Source organism: Tiliqua scincoides, chromosome 6, assembly GCF_035046505.1.
Source record: "Tiliqua scincoides isolate rTilSci1 chromosome 6, rTilSci1.hap2, whole genome shotgun sequence".
Classification (NCBI taxonomy): Eukaryota; Metazoa; Chordata; class Lepidosauria; order Squamata; family Scincidae; genus Tiliqua; species Tiliqua scincoides.
This window is the reverse complement of record NC_089826.1, coordinates 18,831,872-18,853,978: the sequence shown is the minus strand read 5'-3', so window position 1 is coordinate 18,853,978 and position 22,107 is coordinate 18,831,872. Positions and strand designations below refer to the sequence as shown.

Genomic DNA, 22,107 nt, shown 5'->3' with positions numbered 1-22,107 from the left:
ATTGTGGGGAAATATCAGTATTGGTAGGCCAAATGTCTAAAAGGCATTGGACAAAGCAAGACCGGCCTTTCCTTCACTGCCACTGCTACATCACAGATGCGAAACAGCAAGTAGTGGAGGGAGCCAAATGTCTTTCAAACAAGCTTATCCACCTTTAGTGATGATCTTATTAAGAAACTCCAGGGTGAATACTAGTTAAGCTATCAGGTTCACTTCGAGTATATATAGGAGGAAACAACTGTACAGTAATATGCAAAGAAACTAATCCTATATACCAGTGGTTTTCAAACTGAGGTGTCGCAACACCCCAGCCTGAAGGCCCTGGCCTTTGCCTCCTTAAGGGCCGGGGGCAGCAAGGAGGCAGGGAGGAGGCAGTGACGCGATCCTCAGGATCGCATTGCTAACGGGACTGCAGGGACTGAGATGCACTCATCAGTCCCTGCAGCAGCCATCTTGGTGATGTTCGTGCAGGGCTCCCCGCACCCCAGGACGGCTGCTGCAGGGACTGGTGAGTGCATCCCAGTCCCTGCAGCCCTGAGGACTGCATCGCCGCCTCCCCCGTCCCATCAAGACTTACCGCAGTTCAAACTCTCCCTGAGAGTTTAAAAACTGCTGCTATATACCATTACCCAACTCTCTCTCATGTAAACTTACCAGGGAGTTAATCTTATTGGACCTAGTGGGGGTTGACTCTGAGTAGACATGCATACACTTGCACTGTAAAAAACACTCAGCTGTGTATCCACTGTGGTGTGTTTGGTTGTTTTTAAGTTTATATAGAGTATTGCATATTAGGCTCTGGCAGCAGAGAGAGATTTGTTTAAATTTACTATATTCTGTCCTTATTGAATTTATATTTATATCAAGCTTTTCAGCCAAGATTAGCTTCCAAAGCAGTTTACAGTTAAAATGTGCAACTAAACTTTCCAGTTAAGAGACTACAGTAGTTAGGGGTATACTTGGGACACTCTTTGGGATATTCTTTGGGATACTCCTTGTCCCTAACAAGTAATGGCGTAGTCTAGGTTTTAATTTTTACTTCAGAGGCAAAGGACTTGAGGAACTGCAAGACGGCTTTGGGGCAGGGTAGACTGGGGGGGGGCAGGCTGGTGGTATTAAGATGTTTCTGTGGTTTGCAGACAAAATAAGACAAATACATAATTGGCTAAAATAAATTGAAAAATATAAAATGCTTATATTGGAGACCTTGGCATATTTTCTCTATGACATTCTGCAATTCAACTCACTCTGAGAACTGAAGGCCATGAGAAATGGAGGTGAAATCCTGGCTTTGGGGTAACACAGCCCAGAGGCATTTATCAACAGAACAATTTCTATACCCAATGTGGTGTTTGACATCACCCTGGAACAGAGACCTGCTCCCAGTAAGACCTGACCACACTAAGGCCTTGCCACTCGTGGGGAGATCTGTCCTATGCTGTGCTTTGCTGGGTTGGTAAGCAAGTCTGAACTGAAAACCCTTTGCTTAGATTCTAATCCAGTGGTTCCCAAACACTTTAGCACCAGGATCCACTTTCAAAAATGACATTCTCTTGGGACCCACCTAACAGGACTAGGGGGGAAAAGTTTCACTTTACCAACTGCTCAAGTCTGTTTTTATCATTTTTACTATGGTGGAGGGTGACCGCCTTCTGGAGCACTTGTTGAGCTCCACATTCATCTAATCACGACAGCTCTGATGGTGTTGCATTCCCCTTGGCCTGCCCTTCAAAGTGAACCAAGGCATGCTTGCCTACTCATAAGTAAATATTTTCCATAGGGCTCAATACCTTGACAGCTGGTCAGCTTGTCAGTTTTGGGACCCACCAAAAAATCAGGTTGTGACCCACTGGTAAGTCCCATCCCACAGTTTGAGAACTGCTGTTCTAAGCTGTTCATATTTGTGCAAAACAAGCATCACACAAAAGACGAACTTTATTACGATGCAGGTGAGAAGAAGTTGAAGGTAAAACAGTTCACAGGGATATCCAGAGGAGGGGTGGGGAGCAACCTGGTGCACATTGTTAAATACTTCATCCATTACCTCTTATTTACTGTGAATACCTCGTTTATTTGTGCATCTCTTCTTAAGCGTAGTTAACCCTCTTTCAGCTGAAAAGAGAGGAAAAAGCCATATTTAACCAAGCAATTTCTTTGGAGGAGTTCCAGAAAGGAGCACGTGATTTTCACAAGGCTGCAGTTCTCTTTAGAAGCCAAATATCAAATGAAAAGGTACTACACAGAGGAGGAGATAGTGAGAAGGTGGGAACGTGTCTAAAAAGAGAGCCTCTATTTCAGCCTGTCTTTAGGCAGCCTCACTCATAGCTAGCTTTGCAAAAAGGAACCACAAGTATACTTTACGGCTCTGTTCAGTCTTGTCAAACCATGTTTAAGGAAATGGAACATTAATTTAATAATGGGATATATGACCACTGGAACAGAGACCATTTGTTACTGGGTGTATGTTTAAAAACATGCACAGGGAAACTCTGTTACACGTGCAGGGATTGAATGCAGTGGCCAATGGCACATCTCACTGGATTTAGAGTATAAGAAGGAGGATGTGAGGGTAAAGGTGCAACAGAGAACTTTTATTGTGGAGATAATAATGCAATGGCAGGGAGAGAGAATTGCAAAGAAGCAATGTATATTCAGTGCAGTGCATTCCTATCTTGTGCTGGAACAGCCAGGCCAGAAGTCCTGCGCTGTATTGGAGCCAAAATCGGCTCAGCCAGAGTTAGGGGAAACTCTTCCCCTAACCCCCAGGTAAGCCACAGCCCCAATGGGTCTCCTTGGACCTGCGCCACCTCAGGAGGTGACACAAGTTTGAGGAGAACGGAGCTGCTTGGAGCCACTCCACTCTGCTCGGGGAACGGGGTGGGGATCTGGCATAACTGCTGGGTTCTAGCCCTGCCTCCAGGTCCCTGCCTGCCGGCTCCCTGGAATGCCCTCCCTCGTCCCAGAAGGCCTCCCTCCTGCCTCCTCCCCCCCTTCTCAGACCCCTGCGTTGGCCGAGCTTGGCCACTGCAGCCTTACCTCTCTGTGTTGGCAAGGAGGATGCAGCCTCTGTGGGCTGGCGCGTGTCCCTGTGCTGGCCCAACCAATACACGAGGAGGTGCAAACATGCTTTACGGCTCGTTTGGAACCCTTCTGGGCAGGCGCAAGGGACTTGCTTTGGCCTAACTACTAGTTAGGATTGCGCCCTTAGGGCACAATCCTATCCTGCGCTGGAACAGGCAAGCCAAGAGGCTTGCGCTGAATCTAGCGCAGGATAGGGGCCCAAGGCGGTTCAACCAGAAGGGTAAGGCACCTTTGGCCCAAGGGGTCTCCTTGAACTTGCAGGGCTACTTTCCTTACCTGGCGGAAGGGGATGAAAGTAGATAGTGGTTGCTGCCCAGGGTACGTTGGATGCTGCGGCTGCCATTTTGGCACTACAGCAGCCCCGTGCTCCAGGCAGCTCAGGATTAGGCTGCCCATCTCTGTATTTGCCCCAGCTATAGAGTGGGAAGCTTACGGAGGGATAAGGGGAAATAATTCTCCTTTCCCCTTCAAAGCCTCCCAATCCACCCCCCTGCACGTACCCATTTTTGGCGTGACTGCATCAGTGGGCATGGAAGGATAGGATTGAGTTCTTAGTGTATGTTCTATTCTCTTCTACTTGAAAAGCACCTTTAGTGTTTGCCAGTGCATGCAAGAACTATGCATGCAACACTAGTGCAGAATTTTTATGTTTCCGTGAACTAGCAGCAGTATTCTAGGAGTGAATCTAGACTTGAAAGGCACAAAAGCTGCCCTTATTGATTATTCTGTCATAGGCTCTATCCTTCCCCCACGCCTAAAGCACACATATTCCTTCCTTTCCTTTCAACCGAAAGCCCTTTTCCTTCAGGGCATGGGAGAGCTGTGACATTTTGCAAATGAAATACTTGAAATGGAATTACATTAGGGAGAACTGAGGCCCAGTAGCATAGCCAAAGGGCACATTGGCTGCACAGAAGTAAGTACTGCAGGCTCCACAATGCGCCATGTAAACGGCCCCTCCCACTCACCATCGGACCCATTCTAGGCAGTGACAACAGTGCACACTGCGATGGCAAGTGGGAGGGGCTACTTACATGGCACATTGTGGCACCTGTAGTACTTACTGCATTGCTCCCCCTCTGACTAAACTACTGCTGAGATGAAGAGTTTGGGGGCAAATCTTTACAAAAATCCTTGTTTTTGAGCCTTTGGTTTGTGTGAGGGAGATTTTTTTAAAAATATATATAAAATTGCTAAAATATATATGTTAGGGCACAATCCTAACCAGGTCTACTCAGAAGTAAGTCCTATTTTGTTCAATGTTGTTTACTCTCAGGAAAGTGTGATTAGGATTGCAGCCTTGGGTCCAATCCTATCCAGTTTTCCAGCACCGGTGCAGCTGCAATGCAGCCCTGAAGTAAGGGAACAAAAGTTCCAATACCTTGAGGATGCCTCTGTTACTACCTCAGGATGCTGTGCATGCCCCATTGGCACAGCTGCACCAGCACTGGAAAAGTGGATAGGATTGGGCCCTTATTCTGCTAAGAGGCACTTTTTCAAGTAGGTTCTCCTCTTTTTATTTAGCAGGGGGAGAGTAACTGGCCCTCCTCACCCCATTAGTGTCTTTTCTAGTGGCTGCCTGCTGATATTATTTTGCATCTTTTTAGATTGTGAGCCCTTTTGGGATATCAAGCCATTAGTTATTTGATTTTCTCTGTAAACCACTTTGTGAACTTTTTGTTGAAAAGTGGCATATAAATACAACAACAACAATATATAGTTCTTTTCCCTCATAGCAAAAGTTAAGTAACTACAAATATGCCATGCTTGCTCTTAATATGATAACCTATAAGGGCAACTCTATTTTCTCTGCAGTTTTTTAAGGGGAACTGGTATGGTACAATGAGAAGCAAGCATCATCTTCTCAGACAATGTGTGCCTTTGTCATTGAACCCAGCATGACAATGGCCCTGTTGTGATACAGAAACGGACAACTGCACATTCAGCCACTGTTGAATGGATTTTCATGCTGCATAAATCACATCCCTACTATGTGCCACTTGTAAAGTTTTTTCTCACGAACCTTGTCCTCTTGGCACAATACTGCAAACCAAGAATAGAGAAAGTGCCTGTTCACAAGTTGTTTCTTCATTTGTTTTCTTAAATACAATGAAAGTTTTGGAGCCAAAGTTGAGACTGAAGTGCAAATAGCCCCACTCGTTATGGTTTGTGACCAACATCTTTCTCTTAAGCAAGAAAAAAAGTAAGACTTGTGATTAAACCCTGATTAGGAAGAGGAGTTAAGATCTGAATACTTGCACTTTAAAGTTGCGTCCTAAGTGTATGTTGCCTGGAAGTAAGGACCTAAACTCTATGGGATTTACTTCTGATGAAAGTGCTAAGGATTATTGGGCTGCATGAGCTTCACATGTGTGAAGTTTAAAGCTGGTACCCAAATGAGATTAATTGGCTAGAAATAGACAATCTTGATATGGGCTTTTCTGTATATCCTGCATTAACAAACAGCACCCAAGACTTGGAGACTCTTTTATATCTTGTGTGTCTAACTTTCCATGTTTCTTGGAATAGCAAGTAGTGATTTCATAAAAATTGAATGGAGGTGGTAAAGCTTTTTAGGTGCCAGATGAGATATCAGATCTCTGCTGATGTCAAGCCATTTTGCACCAGCATCCAGGCATTCTTAAAGACCAAAGTCTTCAAGACCTCTTTCAACATTTGGAAGAGGAAGCAGATACTGTGTAATCCATGTATGTAATTCTTTACACTTTATATATAAATTCTATTATATCAGCGGTTTTCAAACTCTCAGGGAGAGTTTGAGTTGCTCTAAATTCTTGGGGGGATGGGGCAGCAGGGGCTGGGGAAGGCCGCTCAGAGGGGCTACAGGGGCTTGGCTGCACGTACCCGAGCCTCCTTCAGCCTCCCAGTTGTGCGGGGAGCCCTGCGCGACCTTCTGCAGGGCTCCCCGCAGCTTCAGAAGTGAAAGGTGGGGCGGAGGCGGGGCACAATCGCTCTGCTTTTGCTTTCAAAGCTATGGGGAGCCCTGCAGAAGGTCGCACAGGGCTCCCCACACCCTCAGAAGGCTGCAGGAGGCTCAGGTAAGTGTACCCAAGCCACTGCAGCCCCCCGGAGTAGCTGCCTCCTCCCTGCTTCCAGGCTGCCCCCACCCCTTAAGGTGAAAGTGGCCAGGGCCCACAGGATGGGGCATCACGACGCCCCAGTTTGAAAAGTCCTGGATTATATTATTCATAAGCCTTGAGTGCTAGGCTTGTTGTCTGAAGAAAAGCAGTACAGAAATCTCCTAAATAAATAAGCCCATGACGAATCAAATGTCCAAGGCGATTTACAAAGTTCCATAATAAAATGTACGATGTATAACAGCAATAAGTAAAATCATTTAAAAGCAAAACAAAAACACCCACATAGTAGAGCCATTAAGAGAGGGGTGGTCCAGAAAGAAGCAGTCAGGCCACAGCACTATTGCAGAGGGCAGACATTAACCCATCACCCAAATGCCTGATGAAACAGACATGTTTTGAGCCCTTCTAAAAAAAACCCTGAGGGAGGAAGTAGTCCTGACTTCCCCTGGAAGGGAATTCCATACTTGTGGTGCCATTGCAGAGAAGTCTTGCCCCTGCGCCATCATCCCTCTAACTTGGGACAGAGGTGGCACTCGAAGGAGAGTTCCCTGAGCTGGAAGAGGGTGGGTTGGAATGTATGGGAGAAGGCTGTCCCTCAGATAATCTGGACACAAACCATGAAGGGCTTTAAAAGTCAAAACCAGCATCCTGAATTGGGACTGGAAATAAAATCACCACATGATTTTTCTTGCCCTGAGTTTTATGTACTAAAAGCCGTCTCCAAAGTGGAGATGGCTGCGCTGCTGCAAAGGCTTCCCCAGTGCAGACGGCATCTTACTGTTCCCTGGGGTAGCCTTAACAAGCTCCTCCATTCCCCATTTCTCCTTGGCTCCAGCCGCTTCTGGCCTCTGATGCCCCAGCGGACTTTGCACTCGGATTTCTGGGCAGAAGCGGCTGGACGCAAGGAGAAATGGGGGCAAACAGAGACGCTTTTTCAAGGTTCCTCGCGGAACGATAAGTGTTGGTTATGCGGGAGAGGTCTTTGGAAGGGTGCCGGATCCAGCCCACAGGCCAGGTTCTGGAGGGCCCTATGCTAGACCCAAAGTTCTTAAGCTTTCTACCTTTCTACCTTTCTACATTTTTATTTTTTTGAGGTAATACAACAGAAATAGATTTTCCTTATAGGATTCCTGCCCAGTAGTGGGCTGGGATGATTTATTTCTTCTCTGAAGTGGCAAACAATTTTGTTTGCATAGCTTTGAGAAGTGGTTTTTAAGTGAGTGATCTCTTCCTGGGGAAGTTCGGTATGATGCCAGTAGGAGATAATGCCTTGCCAAAGTCGATATTTCTGTTTTGTTTGAGGGTGAATGTTCTTTTAGTGCATTCAACCTAGGATTCTGTGTTTACATGCTTTTGATATGAAAAGAGTGTGAATGCAGTGTTGCTTGATGGTACCAGGTGTTTGTGCACCTCCAAGCTGAACTCTGTGTAGCATGGAGCTCAGCAACCCTGATGTTCACAGATTTTGTGATGATGCCATCACTAAAAATCCATAAGTGGGGTTGCAATTCTACAGAAGGATTCCACACACCGGCACTGATTGGTATATATGGAAACAATGAAATATGGCGAAGTGCTGCCCACAGGTAGGTCTATCTCCATACTTCTTTGAGAACACTGGTTCTTCATGGATTCCTTCACATTTGAGACCCAGAATTTTCTGATATGCATACCTGTTTTTCAGTAGAAAGGAATGGAAGGGATTCTCGAGTGTTTAAGACCTGTGCGTACAGACTGTAAACCCAGTCTATGCTAAATCAAAATATTCCAGATTGACTGGTTTGTGGAATATATACCTGAGTTGATGTTTAGGTGAGTGGCTCCACAGTGTCACACAAGCACTCGTGTGTGCTTCTACTTGTGAGCGAAAGCTAATTTCCAAGCGAACAATTATGATCCTGTCTTTGTATACCTTGCAAAAAATGGCGGTTTCCTTCATTTATTAACTTACTTTTATGTTCTGCTTTTGCATTTATAGCCGACATTTTATATCCTTACATTTTAATCCTGCAACAAGATCAGCTCCTTTAGCTACTTACAATTAAAATCAATATAAAGGCAACCAGAAATATGTAAGTTACGTAGCCAAGCTCTCTCTCTCTCTCTCTCTCTCTCTGTGTGTGTGTGTGTGTGTGTGTGTGTGTGAGAGAGAGAGAGAGAGAGAGAGAGAGAGAGAGAGAGAGAGAGAGAGAAGTAAAGGTATGGGTTAGTGTTTACTGTAGAGCAAAATGAAATCAAGAACTGCTGTAAGTGGGACCTACTCAGTGAACATGGGAAACTGCATTATATGGAGTACAAGTGTATACTGTCATTGGTTCATCTGGCTCCATATTCTATACACCTGTATTGACTGACAGTGGTTCTCCAGGTATTCCAGCAGGGACCTTTCTAGCCCAGTGTTTCTCAATCAGTGGTACTGGTACTACCAGTGGTACTTGACATGGTATCTGGTGGTACTTGTGGGACCCTTGGATCCCTGCTACCTGGTAGCGAGACCAAGACTGCAGCACAACAAACAGCGGTAGGAGGCTTCAAAGCATGCTTTTCTGGGCTCAAAAAAGCCTTCCCATCCACCCTGTGCCTCTTACTGGGGTTTGTCACATCTGGCCTCCCAACCCAAAAGTAACTGGCAATTATGTGAACACCAGTTACTTCCAGTGGTACTTCAAATAGGTGGACCATGTGAAGTTGTACAGTGGAGGACAAACATTGAGAAACACTGTTCTAGCCCTGCCTGGGGATCCTGCTATGGATTGGACGTGAGACCATTACATGTCAAGCATGTGTTCTTCCTCATGTTCCAGCAAGTCCTTGGAGTGAGAACAGCAGATTTTAGCTCCCTTTCCTGTATTCTTTTTGCCTTTTGATATTTTACCTTAGACAGAATCTGTTACTCATGGGACACACAAGCAAAGGTAAAAAGAGAGAGAGAGAGAGAGAGAGAGAGAGAGAGATGCTGCTGAATGCTTTAAGGGTAGTACTCTGTTCTCACTGAAGAAGTATTTTGGTGGCCAATAAGCAAGAAAGCATGATGAATAACCCCCTCCCCCCAGTAATAAATGCGTTTAAGACATCCCGAAGAGATATTTTTTACAGCGCTAGTCTTTATCCTTGTGTTAAGCTTGTGCCTATGTTTACAGAAGTCATTCTGGAAATAAAATTCATGTACTCCAATGAATGTTGGACTCCAGTGTTCACAAGCTTCCAGAATTTCCATGGTGCTACATGCTAGCCCCCCTTTATCCATTCTTCCTTGTTTTTCTGTTTGTTGAACCATTTCTGTTTGTTGAACTGAGTTACCTTGGAAAGGTGCATGCTTAATCCAAATTGCAACCCACAGTGGACTAATTTCATTTAATGGTTGGCAACCTTCAGTCTCGAAAGACTATGGTATAAGCCTACAGCACCCGGTTTTCCCAGGCGGTCTCCCATCCAAGTACTAACCAGGCCTGACCCTGCTTAGCTTCTGAGATCAGACGAGATCAGGCACGTGCTAATAATAAAGCTGGAAGGGACCAACAAGATCAAAAGAGCTGTTTCAGACCTAATTGACAAATTAAAGATCAATAAGTCACAAGGCCTGATGGCATCCACCCAAGAGTTATTAAGGAACTGAAGAATGAAGTTGCTGATCTCTTGACTAAAATATGCAACTTGTCCCTTAAAACGGCCACAGTGCCAGAAATTGGAGGATAGCAAATGTCACACCGATCTTTAAAAAGGGAAGGAGAGGGGACCTGGGTAATTATAGGCCAGTCAGCCTAACGTCTGTTCCAGGTAAGATGGTGGAATGCCTCATCAAAGATAAAATCTTTAAACACATAGACGAACAGGCCTTGCTGAGGGAGAATCAGCATGGCTTCTGTAAGGGTAAGTCTTGCCTCACAAACCTTTTAGAATTCTTTGAAAAGGTCAACAGGCAGGTGGATGCGGGAGAACCCGTAGACATGATATTTCTGGACTTTCAGAAAGCGTTCGACATGGTCCCTCACCAAAGGCTGCTGAGAAAACTCCACAGTCAGGGAATTAGAGGGCAGGTCCTCTCATGGATTAGGAACTGGTTGAGGTCCAGGAAGCAGAGAGTGGGTGTCAATGGGCTATTTTCACAATGGAGAGAGGTGGAAAGTGAAGTGCCCCAAGGATCTGTCCTGGGATCTGTACTTTTCAACCTGTTCATAAATGACTTGGAGACAGGGTTGAGCAACGAGGTGGCCAAGTTTGCAGATGACACCAAACTTTTCTGAGTGGTGAAGACCAGAAGAGAATGTGAAGAGCTCCAGAAGGATCTCTCCAAACTGGGAGACTGGTCAGCAAAATGGCAGATGTGTTTCAATGTAGGTGTAAAGTCATGCACATTGGGGCAAAGAATCAAAACTTTGCATATAGGCTAATGGGTTCTGAGCTGTCTGAGACAGATCGGGAGAGAGATCTTGAGGTGCTGGTGGACAGCTTGATGAAAGTGTCGACCCAATGTGCGGCGGCAGTGAAGAGGATGCTTCCATGCTTGGGTTCCCATGCTTGGGATCTCATGCTTGGGATAATTAGGAAAGGCATTGAGAATAAGACAGCTAATATTGTAATGCTGTTGTACAAATTGATGGTAAGGTCACACCTGGAGTATTGTGTCCAGTTTTGGTCGCTGCATCTCAAAAAGGATATAGTGGAGATGGTGCAAAAGAGAGCAACCAAAATGGCTGGGGCACCTTCCCTATGAAGAAAGGCTACAACGTTTGGGCCTGTTCAGTCTAGAAAAGAGGCTCCTGAGGGGGGACATGATTGAGACATACAAAATCATTCAGGAGATGGACAGAGTGGATAGACAGACGCTCTTTTCCCTCTTGCATAACACCAGAACCAGGGGGCATCCATGAAAGTTGAGTGTTGGGAGAGTTAGGACAGACAGAAGAAAATATTTCTTTACCCAGCGTGTAACTAGTTTGTGGAACTCCTTGCCACAGGATGTAGTGATGGCAACCTGCCTGGATGCCTTTAAGAGGGGAGTGGACAAATTTCTGGAGAAGTTCATTACAAGTTACAAGGCATAGTAGGTATGTGTAAGCGATTGGTTTTAGAGGCAAGCTGTTTCTGATTGCCAGATGCAGGGGAGGGCACCAGGATGCAGGTTGTGTCTGTTGTCTTGTGTGCTCCCTCGGGCATTTGGTGGGCCACTGTGAGATACAGGAAGCTGGACTAGATGGGCCCTTGGCCTGATCTATCGGGGCTTTTCTTATGTTCTTATGTTCTTAACTAGTTGGTCCCTTCCAATAAGGGACAATAGAGTTCTGTCTACCTCCTGCCTGTAGCAGGAAATCCTCTTAGACTAGATCATCTCCAGAAGGTGCATCTCTACTTGAAGATCTCCAGTGAGGAAGAATCCACAACCACAATTTGTGTGCTACTGTTACAGTGTGCGAACTGCTTCTTTGTGGTTGTGTCCCATACTGCTTGTGCACAGGAATCACATGAATGAAGAAATGGCATGGTTACCAGTACTACCAGTCTCTGGTAAAGATAAGAAGAAAAATGACATCATTAGCCATGTAAAATGGAACCTGATCACTGCTGTGTTGCAGTGTTAACCTTGCTTGAGTAAGGCTGCAATCCTAACCACAATTTCCTGGGAGTAAGTCCCATTGAACACAATAGGACTTACTTCTGAGTAGACCTGCTTAGGATTGTGCCCTAAGACTATTAACAGCAGAAGATTGGTTGGAAGATAAATGTCTTATGTGTCTCATCTTTGCAATCTTGAATATGTGCTCACATTCAGTTAATAGTTGGTTGACTCATCCTGCTCAATGCAGTATGATTTATATTGCAATTCAAGTTTTTTATTCTGATGACTGTAAGTGGAAAGAATAAAAGAAAGGACTACTTGCTACATCTGGACAGAATGGCTTTCTTTGAGGTTTCAAAGCAGCTGATGTTTTGTGCTCTGAAAGAAAACATTTTGAAACGATGACCAACAAAAATCTAGAATGTGTATATGGAAAGCGTGACTTGAAATGGCGATGACACTTGAGATTTCAAGCTCAAAGGAATTGACTCTTTGTACCGATATTGTCAAATGCCTTTTAACATTAAAATAAAGATGAACATAGATAAAATCTTTTCTCTTGTATCTTGTGCAATGTCCTTGAGTTATTTTTAAAAGAGTAGTGGCAGTATTTGGCCTTCTCGGGCTAGAAGAGAATAAAGTGTTAAACTAGAAGGTGGTTTTGACTAAACCTGTTCAGGAATTGGGTTGAAAATTTGGATCTCTTGGCAAATCTTGATCTAGTGAACCAAGGAACCACAAACCGAAAGCAGACAAGAATCCAACCTTTGCAGAAGAAAATTTGAAGAACAGTAAATAACAGTCCCAACGCATGTTGAACTTAAGCTGTTCATCACGGACAGGAAATCTTCACATGTATGGTAAATAAATCATGAGCTGGTCCAAAACCCCAGCAAACATGGGCACTAGGCCTATTATAATAGTAAATTTGAGCCCGATCTTATCCAACTTTCCAACACTGATGCAGCCATGCCAGTGGGCCATGTGCTGCATCTTGCGGTGTGGGGTGGCAATCATGGAGGCTTTCTCAAGATAAGGAAATGTTTGTTCCCTTACCTTTGGGTAGCATTGCAGCTGCATCCGAGCTGGAAAGTTGGAATGTAAGCTGGAAAGTAAGCTCTGTGAACACAAGCGCTGAGATTCAGTGCTGGTGCAAACGTACCATAAGGCATGTCTGTGGCACCTGGAGAGGAGGCACTACGAGGAGGGCAGGCTGGCGGTGAGTATTGTCTCTCAAATCTTGATTTAGTTGTGGCATCCTAAGTGCACCAGACAGCCGGTGGGGGCTACTTGGAAGAAGGGGACATTTGTCCCCTTCTGCCGGGTAAGGGGTAAGGGAAGTGACCCTGCAATGGGGCTTCTCGCCTTTGCATCAGCTGTTTAGCCGGCACAGAGGCAAGACGCCTTGTGTCGGGCCATGAGGTCCAACACGGGACTCTGTATCTGACGGAGCTGATCTCCACCAGTCCCGTACCACTCCAGCCATACGCCTTCTCCCTGCCCTCTTCACGCCCCTACTCACCTCTCTACTGCTTGGCACTCTGGGTGAGCACCAGGTGGCGGACTGCCGGCCTCCATTTGGCACTGGCTCAGCACGAGCTCATGCTGGGCCAGCTCTAGTGCTGGACCAGCAGTAACAGTCGCAGACGTCCCTTACGGCACATTTGCAACAGTGCATGCCAGCAGTCAGCTGGCGCTCACTGCATAGGATTGAGCCCTTAATCTTCCTTAGCAGAAAAAGTTGCTACATGAATGTGTTGGTTAGCAAACAGCAGGTGCCAGTTTTTCCGAAGTGTCTATTGCTCAGGCCAGCCATGCCTCAGCTGTGCAGTATTGTGTTTCTGTTTGTGCGGTGATATAAAATCTCTACTTCTTGTCCTGTTCATCATATTGGCAACATTGCCAGTATCCATGCTACACACACAGTTATTTTGTTTACAATTGAGGGAGGTGCTGCTTTAAAAAATGGAGGTGTTGGGTTGAGCAATGAACCAATTGGTCACAGAGACCTATGCTGTTTATTTAACAGTAACCATTGTTTTAAGGAAGACTTAACTTAGACTTAAGTGTGTTTAGGATTTTAGTCATAGTCTAATGAAAAATCTCTACACAAGAGAATCCATTTAAAGAGGCGCTTCCTTCTTGTCTGGAGGGAGAATAAGCTTTGACTTATGGAGCATCTCATTTGGTGGGCCACTGTGAGATACAGGAAGCTGGACTAGATGGGCCTATGGCCTGATCCAATGGAGCTGTTCTTATGTTCTTAAGAGCTGCACTTTTTGAATGTCTTGATAGCTTGTGTCTGATCAAGTTGGCTTACTTTGCTAGAATGTCTGCAGCTGTAAATTGTGTTCTGATAAAGTTCTGGTTCCCGTGACCAGGGATGGGCAAGTCCAGCATAGCTTGACTTGAGTCGTTACGAGTCCCTGCCCCCGCAACTTGATTTAAAAACTAGTCCTAATGGCAGACTTTCTGATTAGCTAGCCCAGAGCATTTTCATGACTCAAAAGGACTCAGGTTACAAGTCTTTCCCTTTAAAAAGCCAGCTGCAGCTCTGTGGAAAAAACGGAGCTGAACCTGTGTCTGTGTCTGTGTGAGTTCTCTTTAAACGCTCCCCTGATAATCCCCATCCCATCTGTTAACAAAAACCATGTTGTGAAGGCAGCAGTGCAGAACATACCAATTGGTTCCTTCCGTATGATTCCCAACCACAACAAAACACAAAATCAGGACACATCCTCTGTCCATTGGATAGCCCGGGGGACAAGAAGAAGCACCTCCCTCCCTTGTGCAAAGTCATTACTTTTCTAACGGATTGTGCAACCCGATACCCAACCCAAAACAAAAAAATATTATCTATTTCCCTCCTCTCGCAGCCCTGTCTCTGCTTCCTGACTGAATATAATGTACCCTGCCTCTGGTCATGCAGATGAATGCCTGGCTTCCAGATCAGCGCACAAGGTCTTTCGGTCAACACAGAAGCAGCACAACTGCATCTGATGTGTAAGCAGCACCCCCAAGCTGTGCCTGGGTGACTTGAGTCACCCAACGCCGTGGCAACTCTGGAGTCAGTAGCCCCAGAATCAAGTGTTTGCCCTAATGTTTGACATGCATGACTCGAGTCTGCTTGAGTAAGTGAAAAATGTGTGTTTTCGCAACTCAGGCTCGAGCCACTTGAGTTTCCACCTCTGCCTATGTCCCACCCAACTCCACTGCTGGTGGAGGGGCAGTCTAGTGCATGCGTATGCTTGCCTAGCTCCAGCTTTGGTAGAACTGTTGCCTATAGATAAAGGATTTCCAACCGTCTCTACAGCTATGTCAGAATCAATCTTTCCCATCTTTTTCAGTTAGTACATGTAAGGGTGCAATCCTAACCCCTTATGTCAGTGCTTTCCAGCACTGGCATAGTTGTTCCAATGGGGCATGTGCTGCATCCTGCAGTTGGGTGTCACTCACAGAGGCCTTCTCAAAATAAGGGAATGTATGTTCCCTTACCAGAGAGCTGCATTGCCCTTAGTACTGGGGTTAGGATTGCGCCCTAAGTGTGCTTTTTGCACACATTCCCAGTACATTTTATATCATGGGAGATGGTCTCCAAGTTAATTTCATGACCCCTGCTATGCGAGCAACAGGGGTTATTCTGTTTTTTCAGTAAATGCTTCTTATGGCATCGATTTTGGGTGGGGGGAGAAAGCGAGTACTCACTCATCATGCCCAAACTTAACTATGGTTTGCTGTCATGTCTGAACCTAAGTAACCACAGTTATTCCAAATTATAATTTTGTGCCCAGGAGATTGAAACCAGGATTTGAGGGTGAGTGTATGAGTCTTGCATGCTATGTCGGATGACCAAACTGTAGGTTGCCAATTAGCATCATGGCATTTGAACCGAACTTTGCCACATTTGACATACTAACCCAAGTAGAGAAAAGGTGGATATTGGTATCTTTTGGACTGAGGTAATACTTTTAAGGGCGCAATCCAAACCCATTTCCAACACTGACATAAGGGCAATGTAGTTTCGAGGGAAGGGAACAAGCATTCCCTTACTTTGAGGAGGGCTCCATGAGTGCCGCCCAACTGCAGGATTACCCACACGTTCCATTGGCACAGTTATGGCAGTGCTGGAAAGTTGGTTAGGATTGTGCCCTGATTTGCTTTTGGGCTTTCTCTTGCTTGGCTTCACCCCGATTAATGCTGAGTTGTAAGCATAAGTTCTGATGAAACCAGTTTTGGTAATGCTTTGTGGTTCTGGTATGAAGGATCACAACTCTGTCCCAAGTTATGGAACTGTTTCTCTACATCAACTTGGCTCTTGGGTTCTCTCCATGGTGGAAAGAGCTGCTGTGTATGTGCTGTTCATTTTTGTGGTCGTGCTAGTTATAGCTCAGTTTTGGCAGCCCCGAAGACAGTGAAGTGTTGGGGTGAGTGTTTCCACTGCATCTTCTTGTTGCTACCCCTTTCCTGGTCCCACCATGGAGAGTGCTCTTATGAATATTGACAGGTCTTGAAAATTCAAGCTGAAACAGGTGTCAATGACTCGTTTTAAAGCCGCTTCGGTTTTCTCACGGGCAAAGTGTGCATCTGTGTATATATTCATTTTCATGCCTTTCTCATCACTGCTGAACCTTGAAACAATGCGCTCAGTGTTGGCCTTGTGGAAATGTAGTTTGTTAATGGATATAGTAACTAAAGTGAAATATATACTAAACATTACCTCAGAGTTTGAAGCCTAAATGCAGTGCAGAAACATGAGCTTCTGGCAAAGCTCCTGGAAAAGTTCATAACCTTGTGATTTGGCAAATTTTCAGAATCCTACCTAGACCAACTAGTCCATGTGGAAAAAAAAATATTTTTGCTTCCATGTAATTCCCCTCGTCTACAAACATCCCGAGTAACTGAACCTTTGGGTTAAGTTCTTGAAGAGGTAGCATGATAAAATGTTTGTTCTGATGATAGTATACAATTCCTAATAAAATAGTTAGGAATGGTGTGGGATTTCAGTAATCTTTTGGGGAGGGAATGATAATTTGCCTTAATGAATAAATTGGCAACTTTCTCCAGAGGGGTAGCAGTGTTCACCTATTGCTGCAGAAATCACCAGTCTTGTGGCAGTCTGATCCCTGTCTTGTCGCATCAGCATTTAGGGACTGTAGTCTACTCAGTAGTCTATGGACTGGAGTTCATAAAACTGTAAGCCACAGTAAATGTATTGGTCTGTAAGCTGTCAATGAATATGTGTGTGCATGTGGGCGAGAATGTAACCCTTGCAGATGGATGCACTTGTCACTCGAGAAGCACAAAAACTAAGTCCTGTAGCAAAAAATTCTCCAAGTACAAATAGGGGTTAAAGTTTTGGAGGATTCTAATAGAGTACACTGTGGGTTGTAGCCACATTTAAACTGGTGGTTGGAATTCTAGCACTCATGGAGTTCTGCCAGAAATGTTGGCGTGTGTGGTGGTGGCAGGGATTTATTTCCTCCCCCCCGTTTTGCTTTTGCTTCTGTTTGCCAACAGCAGCACCTTCAGCAGTGCTTGAAGAACTGATGGTTTCTTAGTAGCCAGCTCCTGCCAGTCACTGTTTCCCCCCCTCCCCAAGAAAGCACGCCACAGGGTTGCTTTCAGGAAAGCATGCCACAGCATGCCTGATGTGTTCTAGTAAGGGGAAAATACGTTTCTGGGAACGCTGTCAGTACTTCAAGTCTTGCCCAAGTCACCCTCAAAAGTGTGGCCAAAAAAATTCTAAAAAGAAAGTTCAGCAATAACAAAGGTAAATCTCCTGAAGCAATCTTTAATAAAATATTATTTAAAAAATGCGTGAACTAAAGGAGTTTGAATTTTGTCATCCAACACCCCCCTCCCCCCATAGAAGCTTCTTTTGCAAGTCCTTCCATGAGCACTTCAGCCTTTTTGTTCTTGGAAGGGCACCTTTGGGTTCAACCTTCTGACTTCCTTTCCAGGGATTCAACTTTCAGTGATCAACACTTTACTCTTCTTTGACCGCGTAAATTTCATAGCTTTCTATTATAGATAGGGCTACAGCAACTGTGTGATGTTAAACTTTGGCATTCTAAACTAAATATATGTCTCCAGCACCTTGATAAAGTTCATGTTGTTGGTCCCCAAATATTCTGATACATGCCCCAAATTCCTAAGAGATTGTTCATACTTTGTACACCAGTAGGGAATGTATAAACAGATGGAGCATGCATTGGTCTCACAAGCCCCCTCCCTCGAATACGTATTCACTGTGTAATTTTACTGTGAACAGTGCTCAAATGTAATTCACATTTTTTGTTTAGCTGCGTTTTTCTTATGCTTGGCTTGGGTCAGAATGAGTTTTCAAATTTGGAACCATGCAGAGATATACAGGAGGGCCTCATATCTGCAGATCCTGTATCCATGGTTTCATTTAACCACGGAGGGGGGATCCCCAGACCCTCTGGAAACTCTTCTGAGTCCCACACAGGCTACGCCCCCCTGCAGAGTGTCCCTGGTATCCGTGGATTCAGGTATCTGCAGGGGGGTTCCAGAACAGAACCCTCGTGGATACTGGGGCATGCCTATAATATTATGCAACATGCTCCTTGATCCGTTTTTGGAAATGGACAACTGCTGAGACAAAGGTGGGTACAAAAATCTTTTGAAATCCTTGTTGTTCTTACTTTTAATTTTCTTCTTTTCTTTCAGTTCCTGGGCATAGCGTTTCTTGGAATTGGGCTATGGGCATGGAATGAAAAAGTAAGTTAAAACAAAACACACTCATTTCCTCTTATATCTCCCCCTCCCTCTGCATGTTGAATGAAATGTTCATTCTATGAAGTATAAGAAAGTATCTACATCTTTAACCAGACAAGGATAGAATCTGGAATACTTGTGGCCCAGTTCTATGCAGGATTGGGCCAGCGCATGGGGGGGGGGAGTTCAGAACAGCAGAACATAGTGCGTCTGTCATAGAATGGCTTGTGCGGGGAGTATTGGCAAAATGGGTACTACTAATATCTTACCCCCTTCCAGGCCTTGATCTGCCTTCCTGGGTCCACGTGGACTAGCAATCTCTGGCACTGGTTCAAGCAGATCCGCTCCAACACTGGATACTTACATTTAGGTAAGGGAACAAGTGTTCCCTTACACAGAGGAAACCTCCAGGAGTTGCCTCACTCTCTGCCTCACATGGTTGCCTCACTCTCTGGCATGCATTTTATAATGGGAATTTTATAAGGGGGTACAAAGTTTCTTTTGGGCCCCTTCCCAAAGGGAGAGGGGGGGCATGAAATAGAGCAGGGGGAAGTGAGTGACAGCCAGGAAAGTCTTTGGAGCCCAGGTCTACCTGCACTGCCAAGGCAGTTAATACAGAAAACAAACACACTCATAAGTCTCTTTAGAATCTTTCAAATATAGAAAATCATTGCAGAAATCATCATATTTAGACTCACACAGAATGGAAAGTGTCCAGTGTGTACCATAGCATACTTTTGCAGCAGCTATAGCCATGCAGCTGTGTCCCTGAACTCCTATGTAAAATGCTCAGATCTTATTAGGTTTGCCTCTAATATATCACAATTCAAAACATAGCTTTGTTCAAATGTTAACAGAAAAGGCATTCTTTCATTCCTTTTAATTTTACTTTTGCCAGTTGAATCCTGCAACTCTTGAGATATATTGTGCTTTCCCCTTTGATAAATAGGCAATAGGAGTAGCCTGTGTTTTCACATTACTGTGTCATCAGTCTAAATCCCACCATAGCACCGTGTTTGCTAGGTAAATGTTAACAGAGGCCTTGATTGGGGTGGGTGGGGGTGGATAAAAAGTTTGCTGTAACCTTTAATTGGTTAGCTTAACTGCCTTAAACTAGGGATGGCCAGCCTTTTAACTTTGGGACTCCTGGACCTTTAACGATTGTGTTGTCATCTATGAGATGACAAGCTGCCCAAACCCAGGGCCAGGGGCCACTTGCGGCCCTTGGGGGCTCCCAATCCGGCCTGTGGGGAGCCTCCAGTCTCCAATGAGCCTCTGGCCCTCCAGAGACTTGCTGGAGCCCTTGCTGGCCCAACGCAACTGCTCTCAGCATGAGGATGACTTTACAACCTCTCACCTGAGCTGTGCTCCCTCCACTACTTGCTGTTTCATGCCTGTGATGCAGCAGGGGCAGCGAAGAAAAGGCTGGCCTTGCTTTGTGCAAGGCCTTTTTAGGCCTTGAGCTACTGCAAGACCTTCATTCATACATGTTTCATCTCAAATATATTCATTTATGTAAATTTATTCAAATTTTAAATGTAAATTAATTCTTTTTCTTCTGGCCCCCGACACAGTGTCAGAGAGATGATACTGCCAAAATGTTTGGACACCCCTGCTCTACACAATTGTTAAAGATTCAAGAGTCCTAAAGACAAAAGGTTGGCCACCTCAGCCTTAACCATTAAATCAACGGAAATTAATCTGTTAATTAATCGGACAACTTTTAAAACTAAAACCCAGGTGACAGACACCATCTTAGAGGTATTCCTCCTTTTACTCTTCCTTTTACTTAGGAGGTGAATGCCTCTGCTAAGACGGTACCTGCTGTGTTTTGTGTATGTACTGTATAAAAGCAAAGGGTGCTTTTTCTCTTCAAATCTACTGTTCACCAATATTCAAGTATCTGCAGATTAATTAGATTACAATTTCTTAAATGAAATGAACTTGAATTGTGTGGCATATAAGATGTTGGGGAGAGAGATCCTAGCCTACACTTTCCCTTGATCCTCTAGTTTTCTGTGTACCGTGACCTTGATATAGGAGAATATTCAGTCATGCAGCCCTTCACCTGCAGCTTGAAATGGTTCAGGCTGAGAACAATATGAGGAACTGTTTTGCTAGGCAGAATGATTGGTTTGACCTGTTTCAAGCCAACAGTTCAGACTGTCTGCATGACTTTGGTTGACCCATCGATCTGTGTTTCTAGAAATCCTCTATTCCATCTGGTGGTATTTGGATAGAATTTGTATAGTATTCTGATGTGGGGTATAAATACTGTATTGGCATAATTAAAGAACTGGGAAATGAATATTCTCTAGTTGTTCTCAAATGTTTTAGCACTGCCACCCACCTTTAAGAATGATGGGACCCACCAGGAGTGATGTCATTAACCTGGAAGTGATGACATGGCTGGAAGTGACATTGATATAGGCTTCAAACCTAAGCCGCAATCAAAGGACCTGTTACACTGCATGCTTGTGCTGTTCTTTTGCATAGCTCTGAGTTCAGACATTCCAGTTTGGAAATCAAAGCAGAACACAGACTTGGATCCCTCTCTAACCACACAGCCTTTCCCCCTTTCCACTCTTACACTATTATAGTCCATCTACACTGACAGAAGGTGTAACAAATATGACTTACAGCACAATTCTACATTTGTCTTCCCAGAAATAAGCTTGGGTAGAAATAATTTCTACCCAGGAATAAGCTCTACCGAGAAATAAGCTCTTTAATTTCAATGGAACGCTTTCTGAGATAAATATATATTTATGTAGGATGGCAGCTTTACACAGATGCCTCTGTGCATTGAAGGGGAGGATCAGGAATGTGTCTGCTGATATCAACCCTGACATCAATGCAGTCCCCTCCCCCTCCCATGCCCACACATTTACTGGAGTGTCAGAGGCCCTGATCAGAAATCAGGATTTCTGATCACGCAAGTGTTGTAAGGGCACACAGTCCCTTTCATATTTCCAGAAAATACGCGCACAGTAAGAAGCAACGCTAGCGGTGGGGGGCATACTAATGCCAGAGCCAGCAGGGATGTTCTTCCTTCCCATCCATCTGTCCACTGGATGCATGGATGCATTTGTGTAAATGACTTACTAACCCAGTGGGAGGTGATTGTGCCAGCTTGATACAGTGAGGCCAGCATCCATTTTAAAGAGGCACTCTTTAACACCCTGCTTTGGAGCCATCCACAGGCTTGTGTGTGCTCCTTGCTTGTTGTAAAAAGAACCCCTCCCACTTGCCGTTCTGGGCAGCGATGGCACCAAGCTCCAGTGCACTATGACTCTATTGCTGGCAAGCAATAGCAGTAAGTACTGCAAGCACCTCAGTACACCATGTTAGCAGCCCCTCCCACTCACCTGAGCGCTTGTGTGGTGCTGGCGCTGGCCAGACTGGTGGGTGGGAGGGGCCACTTACATGGCATAATTGGAAGCCTGAAAAGCAAATAAGGGCGCAATCCTAACCCTTTATGTCAGTGTTTTCCAGCACTGGCATAGCGGTACCAATGGGACATGTGCTACATCCTGCAGTTGGGTGTCACTCACAGAGACCTCCTCAAAGTAAGGGAATGCTGGTCCCAATGGGTCTCCTTGGACTTGAGCAACCTCTGAAGGTAGTGCA

General features: G+C 44.9%; 1 protein-coding gene and 1 pseudogene across 1 annotated transcript in view; one reads left to right on the top strand and one right to left on the bottom strand.

Annotated features, from left to right (window-relative positions):
- Positions 1-22,107, top strand: part of TSPAN5 (tetraspanin 5) — an 89,200-nt gene that overhangs the window by 48,617 nt on the left and 18,476 nt on the right. Inside the window, exon 2 of the mRNA XM_066632853.1 lies at positions 18,430-18,480. Within this exon, the coding sequence (XP_066488950.1) occupies positions 18,430-18,480 (51 nt within the window). The remainder of the gene's footprint in view (positions 1-18,429; positions 18,481-22,107) is intronic.
- LOC136656719 (5S ribosomal RNA) lies at positions 9,578-9,695 on the bottom strand (annotated as a pseudogene).